Raw genomic sequence first — 20,824 nt, 5'->3', positions numbered from 1 at the left:
AGGACACCGTCAACAGTATTGACGGCAAAATAGACTTATGTTTGACAGGTGCAATATTTGAAAATCGATAATTATTTATTTATTTTTTAAATTACATTTGTATCTGAATTTATGTCAACCTATAGACTTTCAAACATCAAAATGTCACGAATTAATATGTATTTGTGTACAAAATTACATACAAACATATTTTCCTATTATATTTTACGCTTCCAACACGCGCGCGTGTCGCGTGAAAAATAGGCGTCGGTTCTATTTCTAGCATGCACACGTTTTCCGCGCGATTTGAGCCGCGCCTGAGACACACGTCTCACACAGGCAGTCTGCAAGCTCTAACCTATTAACATGGGAGCCGAATTAAAAACTGACACGCCACGCAGCTGAGACGCTTGCGCCACGCATCCAGTGTGTCGCCGGCCTCAGTTAAAATGAGTGAGGAATGTGGGGAGCGACAGAGCGCGTGTTCCAATGAACAACAACTCCCATGAGCCTACGCTCTTTCCCGACGTCATCAAAGTACGTCTCATGTTATTGTTTTGATTGAGTGACCCCTGGTGGCCAAAAATTCCATACTGCACGTTTAAAATTTAATTTAATGCAAAAACAATAAAAGTCATTGGATCTAAAGTTATCTTGTCTTTCAAGATTAATTTGAACAAATCGGCTCGTATGGACCCCGTCGAGCTGAACTAAAACCTGCAGCCTCCAAAAGCTTACTAATTAGGCTACCATACGACCTACTTCTAAAAAAAGGCATTAACATTTTAAGATGTGTTTAAGGTGTAAAGTATTTGAGTAAATGTATTTAATTACTGTACTTCAGTATCTTTTTGGATACTCTGTAGTTTTACTGAGTTTCAAAGATATAAGTAACTCTTATATACTCTCTACTTCACTACATTTTCTACAAACTATCTGTCCATTTGTAAAGAGTGTTGCAATTACACATGGCACCTTGCTTTTTCTGCAGCAGTTTTCTTTGCGATTTTGAAGTGTTCATTTTTATTTTGGTTTTAGAAAATAAACATGATTGCTCTCCTTACAAAGAAACTCTTTCTTGATTTCACTTCCATGATGGTGTCTCTTTGATTAATGCATCTTCGAGTCTATATGTTCAGTATGAGTTAACTACTTTGAATCAGCTCAAGCTGTTTTGGTGACATAACTTAATGGAGTAATTTTCACTGTAAGGTATCTGTAGTTTTACTCAAGTATGGTTTTAGGTAATCTTTACAACTCTGTTTAAGATCATTTTACGCGAAAGCAGTAACACAATTTACACTCTTCATTGTGTGTGAATGAATGAAATGAGGCGGGCCCTATTTATAGCTTTCAACCGTTTGGCCACGCCCATGCGACTGACGTCAGAGGTTTGGCTCGTACTAGAGACGTGCCGAAAGCAGACCGACACACAACAACCACGCGCGAGGAGGAGCGCGCAGGCTTCGGGATGGAGCTCGCGCGGAACGATCCCAAAACCAGCCGTTGGTTTAACGGAGAAAGCGCGGATATTGCTGTGTGATGAAACGGACGCCGCTGTTCGTTTGGAGTTGTTCAGGCTGACGCGTTGCGCGTGGAGGTTATCAGCGGGAACGCGCATGGAAGGACTGGATTTAAAGGGCCAGCAGCACGCAAACGCGAACATGGACCAATGCACTACGGTTCTGGATCCGGACCAGGATCCGGACCAGGATAAACAGTTTTGCGAGCTTTGTGGAAAGATGGAAAACCTTTTAAAGTGTGGTCGGTGCCGGATCTCTTTCTACTGCAGCAAGGAGCATCAGAAACAGCACTGGAAAGAACACAAACTCACCTGCATAGAGGCGGACAAGACCAAGACTGTGCCACAAACTCCACATCAGCAGGAGAAACCCGCTGATCCAGAAACAAAAGATCTGATCACCAGAACAGCAAGCTCAGAAGCTGACAGCAGTACCACCAAACCCCAAGCTCACAAACTGGCCACTGACTATATAGTCCCATGCATGAACAAACACGGCATTTGTGTAGTGGACAACTTTCTGGGTGAAGACATGGGGCTGTCCATTCTGGAGAACGTAAAAGCTCTCCAGCAGACCGGTAAATTCACTGAAGGACAGCTGGTGAGTCAGAAAAGTGACTCTACTAAGGACATCAGGGGGGATATAATCACCTGGATCGAGGGGAAGGAGCCTGGATGCGAGAAGATCTGCTTCTTGATGAGTCGCATGGATGACCTGGTCAGGAATTGCAATGGAAAACTGGGAAACTACTCGATAAATGGAAGGACAAAAGTAAGTATGCGTCAGTCATAGCGTGGATGGTGTATTATGTATGCATTTCTTTCTTATGCAAAGCACAATTAGATATTTTAAATAACCTAACAGCTTCGGTTCCCATTGACTTCCATTGGATTTTTTTGTCCACACAATGGAAGTAAACAGCATTCTTCAAAATATCTTCTTTTTTCTTCCAACTGCACCCTTCAGCCCTGTTTTGTTGAAACAGATGCACTTTTATGTTATTTTTATTTTAATACACATGCTTGCCTGATTAACAAAAGCAAGAATTTCAATGTTATTACATGAATGCAGTGATGGATGCATATTTTTGAACACACATTACATATATTTTAAATGATTTAATACAGTGTTTGCTCACTCTCAAATCCCATATGTCTTACTTTCTTCCATTTATGACTTATGTTTTCCATGCAATGAATTCATAGTGGCTGTAAAGCTCCAAAAAGAATGAAAAACAGCATAAAAATGTCACAACACGTCGTGCTTGGTTTGATTAACGAAAGCTATAATTTCAGTGTTATCAGACTGATGCTGATCATTGTGACTTGGCTGATATATTAGTTACTATTTATTATACTTTGTGACTTGCATAGTTCATTTTGGATACAATTATTGTGAAAGCAACATGTGAGCTACTCGGAAACTATTTTGGTTTAATTTAGTGCATAATTTCCAGAATTAATGCATTCTTGCCATTTTTTCTTTCTGGCAAATTGCGATTTATTCCTTGGGTTTGTTTGGAAAGTAATAGCTTCTGCAAAGAAAATTACAGTGAGTATTTATATTTAGATTTGGTGCCTTTTTAAGTTTTGCGCAACAGACTTTTTCTTTGCAAAAAATGCCTGCAACAGCACATATTGATCTCAAACAAACACTGGCAAGTGTCATGGGTTCGATTCCCAGGGAATGCATAGATAATGCATGTATCTCGAATGCAATGCAAGTCTGCATTAATGTAAATTATATATGGGTTGTTATTCCCTTGAAAAATCAAAAATCTAAACACTATTGACTGAATTTTGTTTTATGGTCTAAAAAGCTTTCTAATGTAAATGATTATGCTGAAATGCTTGAAACATGTTTTGTAGGTTCTTTAGGAAAGAATGCATTTTAATGCAGAAGTTGGAGCAAATGAAAAAAAAGTGTTCTTTAATTTGAAATAACTAAAACTAAAAACCTAAAATTGTAAAAAAAAAAAAATAATAATAATAATAAATGAATAAATAATAATAAAAGTTGCTTAAAACATGAACTAAAATGCAAATACAAAATCAAAAGAAATTAATTTAACTGAACATAAAAAAATTACAAAAATATATATTAATAAAAAAGTAATAAATGTCAAAACACAACAAAATAACTAAAAATGTAACTAAAATGAAAATAGATAAATAAAATAAAATTCTAAATGTTACCAAAGATAATAACAGTATATCACAGATACTAAAATAACATGATCACATGATTCCCATACTTCACTCTAAAGAAATAAAGCTGGGGTGGTTCTTTCACAAAAAGGTAGACTTCTGCACCTTGTTCACCCTAAAGGCACATATTAGTACTTCAAAAGTGCACCTATTGAAAAGGTACCACCCCAGTGACAGGTTTTGTACCTTTTTGAGAGTACAAATGAGTGTAAATGTAGAGATTGATGACTTCACTATTATTCTAAATTGTGTAAAGTAGCCAGAATAAAGTCAGTGGGTGTTAAGGCCACATTTGCATTTGTATAACCCTGTTTTTGTGCATGCAACCCTCTTTCAGGCCTCGGCGTAAGTTTCTTCTTGCATGTGACCTCTGATCTCTCAGGTCGCCTCAAGTATGAGAGCGTCTGACCCTCAGGAGGACAGGCCCATCTCGCCCCGCTAGCCCACGCTCTTTCATATTCAAGGATTACAAATCATTATGCAAGTTACCTTGAAGTTTAGCTCTCTCAGAAGCACTACGTATACAGTTTCACCTTGAGTATAAGCCCACAATTACATCTTGTTGTTGTAACCAAGGTCTCATAGTTCTTGTTTTTATTTTTTTTTCTCTGGCACTTAACTTTTATTTAATCGAGCAAGTTAAGTCTCCATGCATCTTGTCTAAATCTTTATATTTTAAGAGTTAAAGAGATTAAAACAAAGCTGTCAAGCTCTGAGGCTTTGCCAAATCACACAGATTTCTAATCACATTCACTCATATATATTTTGTTATTTTATTCAAATTTTAGTTTTAGGATTTTCGTGTTTTTTGTCATTTTACCATTTTTATTCATATTTAAATGTTTATTTTTTTGGATTTGATTTTTATTTCTGTTTTAGTGAGTTAAATACATCCAGTTAACTGAAAAAAAAATTATATATATTTTCACTGTTATTTAAATGTTAGTTTTATTATTTTTTTGTTTTTGTCATTAATATTTCATTTATTTTATTTCAGTTTAAATTTTGTGATTTCAGTATAAACTAAAGAAAAAGAGACGTGTTGCATTAGCAACTAGCTGAAATAATGTAAGTTTTATTTTTTAAAATATTTTATTTAAAGTTAAAAAAAAGTTTTCATTTTAACAAAAATACTTTGTGTTAAAATGACACAACTTGAAGATTAAACATGAAATGTTTAAGTACAAAGACTGAAATAGCAGTTTTTTGCAAAAACGTACTCCAGTAATCTTTGTTTTATTTACAGCTTATAATACTTGCACGTCACTTTAGATATGAGATCCATATTCAGAAACAGTAGTGTGAAAGCTCATTTGAACCTCTTTTTTTTGAGTTCCATGGAAGAAAGAAAGTCATAGAGGTTTGAAATGACATGAAGGTTAGTGGTTAGTAAATGATGCTGACAGCCTCTTAGATTCGACTGTAACATGCTTTGTGTCGAGTGGATCTATGCAAACAATGCATACTGAGAGAGTCCTGCTTTTAACGACTTTTGAACTAATTTGCTGGTTTGTGCGAAGGGGAAGTCATGCGTCAGCATTGGGACTTTCAGTCTTTCCTCTGTAGAATCATTTTGCAACTGTATAGTCATGTGAAGTCCATGAAGTCTTTTTTTTTTGGTAACATGAAGAATAGGTTTGGTTACTTATCTCATGCATTATGTTCAAATGTCTATTGCATGTTAAAGGAATAGCCCCAAAATAAAAATATGCTCACTCTCAGGCCATCCAAGGTGTAGATGAGTTTGTTTCTTAATCAGGTTTGGAGAAATGTAGCAGTGCATCAGTGTCTCATCAATGGATGCTCTGCAGTGAATGGGTGCCGTCAGAATGAGAGTCCAAACAGCTAATAAAAACATCACAGTTATCCACTGCACTCCAGTCCATCAGTTAACATCTCGAAAAGCTGAAACAAATCCAGCATTAAGATGTTTTTAACTTTAAACTATCGTTTCTGGTTAAAATATGAGTCCATAATCCATAATAGAAGCATCTCCTGTTGTCTCTCACATCAAAATCAACCCACATATTTGTTTAAAGCTGTTTTTTTTTTGCTTGTAATCAGTGCTTGATCTGTGCAGATTTCTCTCCTGATTCAGACCAGACCACACCACTTTTTCACTGGATGAAGCGTTATGGATTTATGGATCATGGACTAAAACACACAGCCTTTGTCTTCTCCAGATGTTAACTGATGGACTGGAGTGCTGTGGATTACTTGTGAGACTCTCATTCTGACGGCACCCATTCACTCCAGAGCAAGTGATGCAATGCTGCATTTCTCCAAATCAGATGAAGGAACAAACTCATTCTAATCTTGATCATAGGGTGAGGAAATGATCAGCAAATTTTTACATTTTTGGCTGAACTATATTTTAAAGCTGCTTGCTTGCAGAAATCCAAGATCCGTCTTGAGAGGAGATGGTTGTTTTGGCAGTTTGCAGCTGTCAGACGAATAGGAAGAGAGGATGCACGGTGGTGTGTCATGGAAATGCCAAACATGTTCAAGCATAATTGCTAGTAACTCTCTCGTGTTAATATAAGGTCGAGCCAAAGCCCTTCTGACTTAATGTCTAGACTGCTGCTAATGTAGATCGTATCAGCCAGCCTCCAAAGATCATCTACACTATCAGAGAGAAATGGCATGCTATGCTTACAGTTTTTGTTGAGGTCTTATGGTCGACCATCTAGTGTTTTTGTCTAGTGTTAATGTGTTAATTAGATTGGCAAGAATTCATTAAATCTGAACGAATACTTGACTACTGTATAAAGGGGCTCAGATTGAAAATAAGAAGAATTTAATTTCTTTCGTTGCTAGTAAATTTCATGATTATTTACAAAGAAACGACAAATTCAAATTAAACCTGAAGGTTGAAATGCAAAAACTGGAATTGCATATTTTTTAATTTATAAATGTAGTCTAATATTCTTTGTTTTATTTACAACAAAAAAAATGTACAGTGTAGATGAGATTAATAATTTTTTGCCATAAATTATACAAGTTCATTACTTAAAAAGTTAGCTGTTCCTACTAATTGGGTTGCATCTGAATATTCAGAAGTGCTTTAAATGCCCAATTTAACAGCTTTACTCCTTAACAGGTCTTTCCATTTACTAAAAAACACATAAAAACACACCTGATTTCAATATGTATGCTCCTTATCCAGTTCTATGCAAAGTACGCTGCCCAATTTTAATTTTAATTAAAAAAATTAATGAAATTAAATTCTGCAATTAATGCAGAAATGTGAGTTTAAATTACACGCAATATTAATTTGATGTATTTGATGATGCTTTATATGTTATTATTAACTAATCATTTTTTTCTTTCTTCTGATATCAGTGGCAGATCAGGAATAGTTTCATACTAATATTGCTCCAGCATCATGTTTGTTCTGCATGGGTTAATCATGCTTTGCTGGTGTTTGCAGTGGCTTTCTTCAAGTCATCCTCCTTTTCCTCCTACTAAGGAAATTATTGTGTCCTGAGGGACTCTGTAAATGAGATATTATCACTCTAAAATCAAAAATATCCAGAGGCATTATGAGGAATGCTGAGACTTCATTAAAGAGATAGTTCACCAAAAATCAGTTCTTCAAAATATTTTTATTTTTGTTTGTATCAACTTTTACGTGAGCTATCCCTTTAAACATTCAGGCTCAGCTTCTTTCCCTAAAATCTTCTAAATTTGTCCTAAACTTTAAAAAAAAAAAGTAATATGTAGCAAATCATCAGTTTAAATTAATCATTTAAAAACATAAAATGAATAACCTTAATCATACCAAGTAACCTTTATTGAGGCTCCATTTGTCATTTTATTTATGTGTTGCTATTACGTTATTACTTTATTTATTTTTTTCGGAGGTTTATTCGAGTCAGTAAAGGTTAGCTGAGAGCGTGGTTTGTACTGGACACAATAATAAACCGTGGCGTGAGGCTAGCTGTGCTAAGCTTCTCTTATCAAACAACCAAAACAAATATTATTGCTTCAATAATCAGTTGTTTTGGAGGACCCTAAAGCTTTGATTTTCCATAAAATGATTTATCGCACCATGCAACAGATTGACGCTGTTTACTGTCAAAATCAACACAAGATGGAAGAAAGACTGATCCTGTATGGATATTGTGACATGCAAACAATGCATATGGAGAGAATAAGCATTAGACATTTTTTTTCTGCAATGCATCAAAGCATGCACCAGGAATTTTTTCTGTTCTAATCTCAAATATGTTATTATGTACACTTCCTGCTTTAAAATAAAGGTTCTTTATTGGCATCCACGGCTCCTTGAAGAACCTTTAACAACCTTTCCATTGCACGAAAAGTTAATTTTTTATGAAAAAGGTTCTCTAGATTTAAACCTTTTCAGAATAAGAAAAAATTAATGGTTCTTTTAAAGGAAAAGTGCATCCAAAGTGTAAATTTCCTCCCCTCCTCAGGCCATCCAAGTCAAGCCATCAAGCCAACCTGAGTTTGTTTCTTCATCAGATTTGGAGAAATGTATTTGCATTGCATCACTTGCTCTGCAGTGAATGGGTGCCGTCAGAATGAGAGTAGATAAAACATCACAACAATCCACAGCACTCCAGTCCATCAGTAAACATCTGGAGAAGACAAAAGCTGCGTGTTCGAAAGCAACAAATCCACCATTAAGGTGTTTTAACTTTTAAAACGTCTGTTTCTGGTCAAAATACGAGTCTATAATCCATAATAACGCTTCCTCCAGTGGAAAAAGTCCATCTCCTGTTGTCTCTCACAACAAAATCCAGCTACAAATGCTGGATTTTGATGTTTAAACGGTGCAGATTTCTCTCCTGATTCAGACCAAATGACTTTTCACTGGAGGAAGCTTTATAATGGATTATGAACTCGTATTTTGACCAGACACGGCATGCATTAAAACTCTTTAATGCTGGATGTGGTTCATCTTTTGTCTTCTCCAGATGTTCACTGATGGACTGGAGTGCTGTGGATTACTTGTGAAACTCTCATTCTGACGGCACCCATTCACTCCAGAGCAAGTGATGCTTTTTGCATGATGTTTTTATCAGCTGTGTGGACTCTGGAGATACTTTTAGATGGTGTTTTAAAGATTATATGACCAGCACATCACTAATGAGGGATCCTGCTGTTGGGCTTTTATAGTTCAGAGGGCAGGAACTCTCTTAGTATTCCGACATCGGCTCAAACTGACTGGAATGTAAACAAAATCCCTCAGCGGCCGGATCGTCCTGTTAATGAGGCTGGGAGGAATGCGGAAGAATGACAGCAGTAGGATGGAGCAACACACCCACATAAACACATCCTTTACAGTAAGGGCCCAGGCGTACGTTATCTTACACACATCCACAATCCAGTTTCCAGCATGAAGCATGTGGTCAAAAGAAAAGGTCCTAGTAAAAATGCTTTCCAATTTAATGTATTCATTGGAAAATACTTTCTACATTAAATTAATACATGGACGTGAAATAGTGATTTGAATTGAAGGATAAAATGTGTATAAAATTCATTAAACATAAATATTTGAAAACCTAGTTACCTGGATTGACCAATCAGAAACAAGTATTTCAGACATCAGAGTAACAATTGACTTTAAAGTGAGTTTTAAAAAAGCTGTGAAACTTAATTATGAATGTTCATTTAGCGTTTTTTTTATACTGACCCAATACATTAATATCTTTTTTTTTAAATGCATATTTTTTATCATTTCAAAATCATTAAGTGAAATGTATTAAATTGAGAATTTGTTGATTTTTGTCATACATATTCGCCCAAATAATTAACATCTTAAGTTTTAAGTCATTTAAAAATCATTAAAATATTTTTTTAGTATTTAAAAATCATTAATATCTTTAAAAAAGAATATACTAATTTAAAAAATCATTAAAATAGTTTATTATTATTTTTTATTATTTAAGAATTGTTTATATCTTTTAAAAAATATATAATCATTTAAAAATCATCAAAATATTTTGTTTATTTTTTTTATTATTTAAAAATAATTAATATATTTAAAAAGAATATAACCATTTAAAAATCATTAAATCATTAAGTGAAATGTATGAAATTGAGAATTTGTTGATTTTGTTTTACATTTTCAACCAAATAATTTATATCTTATTTTTTTAAGTGTATAATCATTTAAAAATCATTAAAATTGTTTTTTTTTAATATTGTTTTATTATTTAAAAATCATTAATATCTTAACAAAAAGAGTATAACCATTTTAAAATCATTTAAATTTGTTGATTTAGTTTTTCATATTCACCCAAACAAATTAGCATCTTATTTTAAAAAGTGTATTTTTATTCATTTCAAACTCAATACCTTTTAAATGAAATGTATAGAATTGTGAATTTGTTTATTACGCTTTTTATTATTTAAACTCATTAAGTGCTGCAAATCTGTTGATTTTTATTTTCTCTCCAAATACTTAATATTTTTAGTTATTTAAAAACCATTAAGTGACATTTATGCAACAGATCATTTGTTTTTCACAATTGTTCTTTAATAGCGTTTTTTTCTTAACTAAAGTAACCTAATCGTTTAGGAATCCTCAAACTGAGTGACATTTGTGGATTGGCTGCTGAAGGCGTCTTGAGGAAACACACACTATCTGCTGAACACGTCTCAGTGGTTTTGTTTTCAGGAGTTTTTACGGGAAGTGAGTGGAAGGGCCTTACGGGGGAAGGTTCGTGTGTTTCTGTTTATTCATTCGGTTTTGAAGTCAAACCCCTCCCATGTGCTCGCCTCGTAGCTGACCCACGCCGACAAGAACACATTTCAGCAACGCCGAGCTGAATCCGTGATTTATCATCATTTTTTAATCTAGTATCCTGTCCTTTTGTGTGCCAGACCTCACACTTTCTCAGGCAGTGACAGATGATGTGTGTCCTCATCTCGAGCTCATCTCCTCGGTCTCGGCCTCCCTCACGCGCCGCACGTAGCAGGATCATTAAAATACTGCTTCCTCTGGCAGGAGGCCAAGCATCCGGGGTTCAGATCAGTTCATCTCTGACTTTAGCACTCACACATGGAGGTGGAGGTTTGGCAGTGAGGGTTAAAGCACGAAATGTTGTGACGCTCAGGAAATATTGCCAAGCAGCTGCCCAGTCCAGCCTTCAGAGTCAGACTGCCTGGAGTGTGTGAGACCTGTGCTTACACCGTTACATTGTCCTGCAGAGAGCTGCACCCATGTGCTATCAAAAGTCACACACACACACACACACACACACACACAACAAATACTACCACAATGCAAAAAAAATAAAAATTATATATATATATATATATATAATTTTTTTTTTGTGCATTGTGGAAAATTGTACTGAGTTAAATGCATTGCATTTAAAAATACATAAATAATTTCTTATTTTTTTATATTAAGGAAAAAATAATCTCAAATAATTAACTTTTTTTCTTATTAAAAAAAAAAGATAGTTTAAAAACCATGACACTCAAATTAAGTTTATGGAAGAGTGTTTGTAAAGAATTCATACATTGTGGCAGTTTTCGTACTGATTTAATGAATTTTAATTTATCGAATTAATAGAAAATTTGTATAGCAAAATATGTACTTCTTATTTTAGAGCATTTTTTGTATTCAGCCAAATAATAACTAAAAAACATTTTTAAAAAGTGCCTTTTTAATCATTTAAGAGTCATTAATTTCATCAATCATTTCATTAAAATTATAAAGATTTACTTATGTATTTATTTAATTATTGTTAAATTGTGGTCGTATTGGTACTGACGGAATTTTTAATGTCGAGAATTCAAAAAAACTATTATATATATATATTCATATATTCTATTCATATTCACCTAAACAACTATAATAATAATAATAATATTAGTAATAATAATAATATAAATTGTATTTTTAAAAATTATTTAAATTAAAAAAAAAAAATTTAAATTCATTAATCGTTCAATTACATTTATATTTGTTTTATTTGTTTTTAAAATGATGAATTTAAGTGCCTCTTTCTTGCCTCTGGTGGTGCTTTAAATTCTATTGTTATTGTTTTAGAACTTGTTGGTCCTGATTTCATTTTATTCTATTTTTTTCATAGCATTGGATCTTAAAGTGATTTTAAATGATTTGGACAGAAACGTCTGTTTGTAGATGCTTTGTCTGGTTAGTTTTGTACTGATTCACTTTTCTTTAATGTCACTTTAACTTGTCTGTGTCCTGTGTCTTTACTCCAAAGTGTTCATGGTTTTATTAATGTTCATTTAACCTTAAATCCTTCCACATTGTAAATGAGGGAAATCACAGCAAATGCTGAGGAAACTGAGACGTATGTTTTCATTACGCACTTCCAGTCGGTCATTACTTCTGGCAGAAGAGCGCAGGCGGGACTCTAGTGTTTAGGACGTTTGTTATAATGTTGCTATGGTTTTGTATTAATGTGTCTAGAATGTGGAAAAACTTGCTTGATATCTGATGTGAAACACTGACAGTGCTGATTTGGCTTGAAAACATCAGTCTCAACAATCTGTTTTTTCTCAACAATGCAGCACATATCATTCCTCTCAAATCAGCCCCATGCTTTTAACTTAAACTGATACGACTGGACTTCAAATAAAGTGGTTTCTGTTATTAAAGCTGCATGAATTGGTCAAAAATCATATTGTAGTAGTCATTTTTATGTGATATCTGTAACTCAATACACACACGTTTATTAAAAAAAAAGAAAAAAAAGTAAGTATTGAGTATTAAATTTATTGCATTTAAAAAATATTTATTTAATACAATATTTTTATATTTAGGTAAAAACTTAGGTATTTATTTTAATAATAATTTATGGCTTATATAACTTATGGCAGTTATGTTTTTTTGTAAAGTATTTATACATTGTTTGTTTTTTTTAACACATTTCTAACACAGTTCATTTTTTTATATTATGCCAAAATATTTTTTGTATTCACCCAAATAATTAAAAAGTTAAATAAATAAATGAGTGAGTGAATGGATGGACGGATGGATGGATGGATGGATGAATAATTAAATAACTAACTAAATAAATAAATAACATTTTAAATAATTTAAAAATCATTAAATTCATAAATCATTAAATTAAATTTTAATTTTAATATAAAAAAATTTTTTAGCCGTTTAAAATATATTTACATTGTGGTATTATTTGATGAGACTTAAATATATTTTATATTGTAAAATATAAAATATTTCCCATGTATAAAATTGTATTTTGTATAACAAAACATGTTTTTTTTTTACTTTACATAATGAGGGAGCAAAAAAGAGTAAAAATGCATTAAAAATGAGTGCAACTGACTTGAATTGTTTTGGCGGTTTTGTTCTCAGGCGATGGTGGCATGTTATCCAGGTAAAGGCTCTGGTTATGTGCGCCATGTGGACAACCCGAATGGAGATGGGAGATGTGTCACATGCATATATTACCTTAATAAGAATTGGGATGCCAAGGTACGTAAATCATCTTTAACATCTATAAATGTGATTTTGATATTAAAAAAATAAGATTTAAACAAATCTTCCTGGACTTTTAAATTGAGACATATTGCATCCTCTTCTGGAAGAGTTTATGGCTTTGCGGTGTTTAAAGCATGCATCATTTGCTGAATGTCCAGGGTCTGCATACGTGCCGGTATGCCTGCATCATTTCAGCCTAATCCCATTAACCTCAGCAATTATATTCTCCAGAGAAAACCAGGAGGAGAGATCCTAAAACAGCTCACCGAGTCACGGAAATGAGGCACGAGACTCATTAGAAGAGAAAACCATGGTGCTGCTCGCACACAAAGCATGCAATTAATTCAGGATACTTTGTAAAGTTTGCATAAATGTCCTATCAAACCATTTTTTTTTTAATGCTGTGTTTGTTTTCTTGTTCATTGACTGCATTCCAGTTCTGTTTCATACATAATATCCATCATATTTACTTTAGTTGCTTGGTTACAAAGGTGAAAAACACAGGTCATGTGACTCTTACTTGCTGTCATGATCCTGTTTTCTTTTCTTCTTTTTCTAGACTAGATTTTCAGAAGGCAGAAATTATTTAAGATGTTACACAAAAAAGTTTAATATTTAAAGTTAGTCGCCTCTTTTTTATTTATATATATATATATATATATATATATATATATATATATATATATATATATATATATATATATATATATATATATATATTTGGGAATATGTAATTTGACGAGTTAATATTCTATATAATAATAATAATTAATAATTAATTATTATTATTAAATAACGTAGAATTGACATTGCAATTACTATGTAAGAATTTTATTTAATTTAATGTAATAATTAAATTTTATTGTTTACTTTTACAGAGTTTGTCGATTTTGCAGTGTCAATACTGTAACTTTTATATGCTGATGTGATTGTATATTTCTTGCAAAAATAGATTTTATTTAATAGCATTACATTATATATTTCTCATTTTTATTATAGTAAATAAATACCTTCTACACAAACATACACACATAAATACTATCCCATAAAAAAATTATATATATGTGTGTGTGTGTGTGTTTTTTATACAAGTATTTATAGAATCAAAAAAAAGTAAAACAATATATTCAGTCGCGTGTTATCAGATCAGAATTATTATAGTCGCCTAAAATTCTAACCATAAATCATTTTTATTTTACCTTAAAATATAAGCGTAAAACTATATAAACTATAAATATAAAAACACATTTAAACTTTAAATATAAAAAAACAAACCTTTTATATTTCTGCATCTTCATTGCGTTTAACTTGATGTACTAAAATATCCAAAACTAAAACAAAAATGAAAAAACTTTCTAAACATTTATTATTTTAAAAAAAGAACAAAACCACACTACAAAATGATAAAAACTTCTACCTAAAATGAATTAAAACAGATAATTAATCAAAACGAATTCTAAAATAACACTGTCTTAAATAATATTTTTGTCTGTTATCAGAAAGATTTGTTGGGTCATAATGATTATTATGATATTGGGTTAACTAACTTTTTTTAAGCATCTTGGGTGGTGGGGGTACAATAGCTGCACTTCACAGCACTTTAAAGTCTATTTCCCTGATGCTTCTGCGCTTGAGTGCACGTGCATATGTGCGCATTCACTGTGTACCTGCATAAAGCGCGTGCGTTCAGCTCCACGGAGAGAAGCGTGCGTGCGAGCGGCGCGGCCCCGCGGTTAATTCTCGCGCCCTCAGCAGTCTCTTTCTCCAGCATGTGGCCTTTACCTCTCGTCCCTCTTCAGGAAGGCCGCGTTCCGCTGCCGTTTCCTATCCTAACCTCCTCCAGACCTGGCCTCTCATTGTTTGTGTCGCTCTGTTGTTTCTGCTAATGGAATTTATCATTATCACTAAAAAAGCTCCAGTCACGCACTGCTGAGTCGACTGTATTATCAGCAGTCACGCAAGCGCGAGATCACGTTGGTTTGAAAACCGCATTGAAATAAAAAACCTTAAATTGCATTTACAGTAATGCATTCACAACGGAAAGTCAAGACACCTTTATTTATATAGCGCATTAAACAAAATACATTGCGTCAAAGCAACTGAACAACATTCATTAGGAAAACAGTGTGTCAATAATGACAGTTAAAGGCAGTTCATCGTTGAATTCAGTGATGTCACGGTGTGGCTGCGGTGACCTCGGAATAAGAGAGAAACAGACTAATATTAGCGTAGATGCCATTCTTCTAATGATAAGTACATAGGGTGTTATGGGAAGTGTTTCCGGTTCCGGTTTACCTAATTAATGCAGCCTAAAAATCCTTTAACGGATTTGGATGTTAAAAGCATATTAGTATGTAATGTGTAAACCAGGTTAAAGAGATGGGTCTTTAATCTAGATTTAAACTGCAAGAGTGTGTCTGCCTCCCGAACAATGTTAGGTAGGTAATTCCAGAGTTTAGGAGCCAAATAGGAAAAGGATCTGCCGCCCGCAGTTGATTTTGATATTCTAGGTATTATCAAATTGCCTGAGTTTTGAGAACGTAGCGGACGTAGAGGATTATAATGTAAAAGGAGCTCATTCAAATACTGAGGTGCTAAACCATTCAGGGCTTTAGAAGTAATAAGCAATATTTTAAAATCTATACGATGTTTGATAAGGAGCCAGTGCAGTGTTGACAGGACCGGGCTAATATGGTCATACTTCCTGTTTCTAGTAAGAACTCTTGCTGCTGCATTTTGGACTAGCTGTAGTTTGTTTACTAAGCGTGCAGAACAACCCAATAAAGCATTACAATAATCTAACCTTGAGGTCATAAATGCATGGATTAACATTTCTGCATTTGACATTGAGAGCATAGACCGTAATTTAGATATATTTTTGAGATGGAAAAATGCAGTTTTACAAATGCTAGAAACGTGGCTTTCTAAGGAAAGATTGCGATCAAGTAGCACACCTAGGTTCCTAACTGATGACGAAGAATTGACAGAGCAACCATCAAGTCTAAGACAGTGTTCTAGGTTATTACAAGCAGAGTTTTTAGGTCCTATAATTAACACCTCTGTTTTTTCAGAATTTAGCACTAAGAAATTACTCGTCATCCAGTTTTTTATATCGACTATGCATTACATTAGTTTTTCAAATTGGTGTGTTTCACCGGGCCGCAAAGAAATATAGAGCTGAGTATCATCCGCATAACAGTGAAAGCTAACACCATGTTTCCTGATGATATCTCCCAAGGGTAACATATAAAGCGTGAAGAGTAGCGGCCCTAGTACTGAGCCTTGAGGTACTCCATACTGCACTTGTGATCGATATGATACATCTTCATTCACTGCTACGAACTGATGGCGGTTATATAAGTACGATTTAAACCATGCTAATGCACTTCCACTGCTGCCAACAAAGTGTTCAAGTCTATGCAAAAGAATGTTGTGATCAATTGTGTCAAACGCAGCACTAAGATCCAATAAAACTAACAGAGAGATACACCCACGATCAGATGATAAGAGCAGATCATTTGTAACTCTAAGAAGAGCAGTCTCAGAACTATGATACGGTCTAAATCCTGACTGGAAATCCTCACATATACCATTTTTCTTTAAGAAGGAATATAATTGTGTGGATACCACCTTTTCTAGTATCTTGGACAGAAAAGGGAGATTCGAGATTGGTCTATAATTAACTAGTTCTTTGGGGTCAAGTTGTGGTTTTTTGATGAGAGGCTTAATAACAGCCAGTTTGAAGGTTTTGGGGACATATCCTAATGATAATGAGGAATTAATAATAGACAGAAGAGGATCTATGACTTCTGGAAGCACCTCTTTTAGGGGCTTAGATGGTATAGGGTCAAACATACATGTTGTTGGTTTAGATAATTTAACAAGTTTATACAATTCTTCCTCTTCTATGGTAGAGAATGAGTGGAACTGTTCCTCAGGGGGTCTATAGTGCACTGTCTGATGTGATACTGTAGCTGACGACTGAATGGTTGCAATTTTATCTCTAATAGTATCGATTTTAGAAGTAAAGTAGTTCATAAACTCATTACTGCTGTGGTGTTGGGAAATGTCAACACTTGTTGAGGCTTTATTTTTCGTTAATTTAGACACTGTATTGAATAAATACCTGGGGTTATGTTTGTTTTCTTCTAAAAGAGAAGAAAAGTAATCGGATCTAGCAGTTTTTAATGCTTCTCTGTAGAATATGTTACTTTCCCGCCAAGCAATACGAAATACCTCTAGTTTTGTTTTCCTCCAGCTGCGCTCCATTTTTCGGGCTGCTCTCTTTAGGGTGCGAGTATGCTCATTATACCATGGTGTCAAACTGTTTTCCTTAACCTTCCTTAAGCATAAAGGAGCAACTTTATTTAAAGTGCTAGAAAAGAGAGAGTCCATAGTTTCTGTTACATCATCAAGTTGTTCTGAGGTTTTGGATATGCTAAGGAATTTGGAAACAACTCTACAGGCAAAACATTTAAGAGAGTTTAAATGCAAAAACGTGAAGCTTGCATTTTTGTTGAAGCGCTTAAAATTTTGCTAGCACTTTATTTTAAGGACCAGTTCTTACTATTTACTAGTTGCTTATTAGCATGCATATTACTAGCATATTGGCTGTTTATCATTTCTTATAAAGCACATATTAATGTCTTATTTTGCATGACCATATTTTATGCACCATAAATAAAATTAACAACTACTTATTGTTAATAAGCTGCAAATTAGGAGTTTGTTCAGGAAAAACTCTTGTATTGCCTATTCTAAAGTGTTATTTAAAATTTGACAATGCACAAAATTTGTCATTAGGTTTTAGTCAAATGCAATAGCATTCACTAGCATCTTCTGGAAAAAGAAATCATCTCTGGGTCAAATTGATTGGAACACAACATATTTCCATGGCAAGTCCTTTACTATAAACCATTGTTTTTTTCTCGTTTTTACGAACTGATTATTTTCAAACAAATGATTTTTTTGTGCTTATTGACATTATAGTATTTTACATGTCAAACCTGTGCATGTTATCACACTCATTGTTTGGGTGTTTTCACAATAAGAATTTTAAGTAAGTGAGATTGCATTTTTGATGCTTTGTTAAATGATAAACCTGAGCTCATAATTGAGATCTCTGTTATTGGTGTTTTCAGGTAAATGGGGGTGTACTGCGAATATTTCCAGAGGGTAAAGCTCAGTTTGCAGACATCGAACCTAAATTTGACCGCTTGGTTTTATTCTGGTCTGATAGACGAAACCCTCATGAGGTCCAGGCTGCGTATGATACAAGGTCATCATCATCTCTAAAGCACATGACAAACACACTCTACACATACAGTTACTTTTCTCCTCATGTGTTCTTGGTCTAGTCTTGTTTTATAACTCATAAACTTTGTCTTTCTCAATGTGTAGATATGCAATTACCGTGTGGTATTTTGATGCTGATGAAAGGGCGAGAGCTAAAGAAAAGTACCAAACAGGTAAGTTCAGTGGGATAGTTCAGCCCAAAATAAAATACTGTCATTATTATTTTCTGTGGAACACAATAGAAGAGTTTGAGCAAACTTTGTTTCAGTATAAAAGCCACAAAGGACATTCAAGATAAGGATGAGTTTGTTTCTTCATCAGATTTGGAGAAATGTAGCATTGCATCATTTGCTCTGTAGTGAATGGGTGCCGTCAGAATGAGAGCAGATAAAAACATCACAATAATCCACAGCACTCCAGTCCATCAGTTAATGACTTGAGAAATCAAAAGCTGTGTGTTTGTAAGAAACTAATCCATCATTAAAGCGTTTTAACTTCTGGCTAAAATACCAATGATCCATTCTGACGGCACCCATTCACTTGCAGTGGATTGTTGAGCAAGGGATGCAATGCTAGATTTCTCCAAGTCTGATGAAGAAACAAACTCATGTTATTCTTGGATGGCCTGACGGTGATTACATTTTCAGCAAATGTTTATTTTTTGGCTTAACTATTCCTGTAGTGTTTTGGTTTTGTTTCTTAAAACCGAACAAACACATGCTTTGTGCAAGTTAAAGATCCTGAGGGTAATGTTTGTTTTCTTTCCTTCTCATGGTTGTCTTTTTGGAAAGGTGCAGGTGAAAAAGGAGTGAAGGTGGAGCTAAACAAGCCGTCTGAACCAAGCTAATCAAATTATCATTAATCCGGACTTTTCCTGGTTGCCAGCTTCATGGAGGAGAAAGAAAAAGAAGAGCGTGTCAGAAAAGGCTGCGGTTGTCTGTGACGAAAAAAGGAGTGGAAGCTTCAAGTAACAGAGATTTAAAGCTCTGCAGAATTGCATTATCAGAAAACCTTTAAATACGACACCGTTGGTTTCATTTTTGGTTTTAAAAGGTACAGTACTCTGCATTGCATTAACGCTTCTCATGTGACTGGAGTCACAACTGCTTCTGAGGAATGTTTAAAAAGCCTTTTGCTTTCGGTTCTGGGATGAGTTCCTGCATTTTGACCTGATCGTTGTGAATCAAGCTGCACATCCATGCATGTTGTTTCTCATCGCTGCATCAGAACTGATCGGATCATCTATTCATATTGAAATACAGTCAATGCCCGAGAGGCAGTGAACTTTCAGCATGTTCATTCAGGACTGTGTGCTGGCAGATGCATCATGGGGATGTCATCTGCAATTCTACAGCTTTACGTTCTTACATGCACTAGGTCAGTGCGAGTCCATTGAGTGTTATTGTCTGTGATGAACTGCACGTTATTGTCTAATTTTGACAATATTAAAGCCTGTTTGCTTTTTAGACATTGTGTCTCTTTTAAACAATATTCTGAAACAAGAAAAAACTAAATGGAATTTCTGTGCTGTCCAAGTTAAATCATGAAACTGAATTTAGTGCTTATATAAATCAATTGTAAACCCTGTTATTTTATTATAAGCAAGACCTTCTGCTGCTATTTAATTACTAAATACAGGCCTTCACATAAAAAATAAAGAATTTTTTTTTATATATAAAATTGAGGTATACACAAGCTTTACATAAAGTCAAATATTCTGGTTGTACTAAAATTCTAGTGATTTTAAAATCTCTAAACACTAGTTGTTTACTGGCAGCGTCAGTTATTGCTACAGTAATTGTGATTTTTATTATCTATGTGATAATGCATGGTGTCCATTAAAACATTCTACAGAGATGAAGTTAAATGAGGAACGGCTAGAAAAATGGTGCAACTGCGCCACATAGTGTTCACAATGGTAATGTGAAAATGTCAACATGATATCTTTAGAATTTTTAATGACAATTTGAAGACTTTCAAGTCTTTTGTAAGACCTCTACAAATAAAAAAAAACAAAAAAAACAATGCTAAACAGAGTAACTGCAGGTTTAGAATGCGATGTTGCTTTTTGCCGATAATAACGTGTTTAAAGAGACAGTAACACAATTGTGATGATGCTAATTGTAATGATCAAATCAATGTAGTCTTTTCTTTCTGTGACGGGACCAGAGAAGCCACAAGATTTTACACTTGCCAGATACAGGTTATTGTGTATCCAAAATACCAAGAATATCCAGGAACTATGATATCCCTTGATATAACGCACGGAAATACTCGGGGACTCTTATTTTGAAGTGTTTATGCTTTACGCCTTCCAGTTTTATGACCCGAATATACATATATATATATATATATACATATAT

The 20,824-nt window shown here is 34.1% G+C and overlaps 1 protein-coding gene across 3 annotated transcripts; it reads left to right on the top strand.

The window, feature by feature from the left end:
- Nucleotides 1-1,337: 1,337 nt before the first annotated feature.
- On the top strand, nucleotides 1,338-19,769 carry LOC132110389 (egl nine homolog 1-like). Of its 3 annotated transcripts, none has more exons than XM_059516950.1 (5): nucleotides 1,338-2,273; nucleotides 13,041-13,160; nucleotides 18,308-18,444; nucleotides 18,567-18,634; nucleotides 19,259-19,769. In XM_059516950.1, the coding sequence occupies exons 1-5, from the start codon at nucleotides 1,353-1,355 to the stop codon at nucleotides 19,306-19,308; spliced, it is 1,296 nt and encodes a 431-aa protein (XP_059372933.1). In that variant the 5' UTR covers nucleotides 1,338-1,352; the 3' UTR covers nucleotides 19,309-19,769. The 3 variants fall into 3 exon arrangements, with proteins under 3 accessions (XP_059372933.1, XP_059372932.1, XP_059372934.1); XM_059516949.1 differs by having other exon boundaries at nucleotides 19,253-19,769; XM_059516951.1 differs by lacking the exons at nucleotides 18,567-18,634; nucleotides 19,259-19,769 and adding an exon at nucleotides 13,398-13,479 and having other exon boundaries at nucleotides 18,308-18,441.
- Nucleotides 19,770-20,824: the final 1,055 nt, after the last annotated feature.

The sequence above is a fragment of the Carassius carassius genome, chromosome 30, assembly GCF_963082965.1.
Source record: "Carassius carassius chromosome 30, fCarCar2.1, whole genome shotgun sequence".
NCBI classification, from domain to species: domain Eukaryota; kingdom Metazoa; phylum Chordata; class Actinopteri; order Cypriniformes; family Cyprinidae; genus Carassius; species Carassius carassius.
This window is presented reverse-complemented; position numbering and strand designations above follow the sequence as displayed.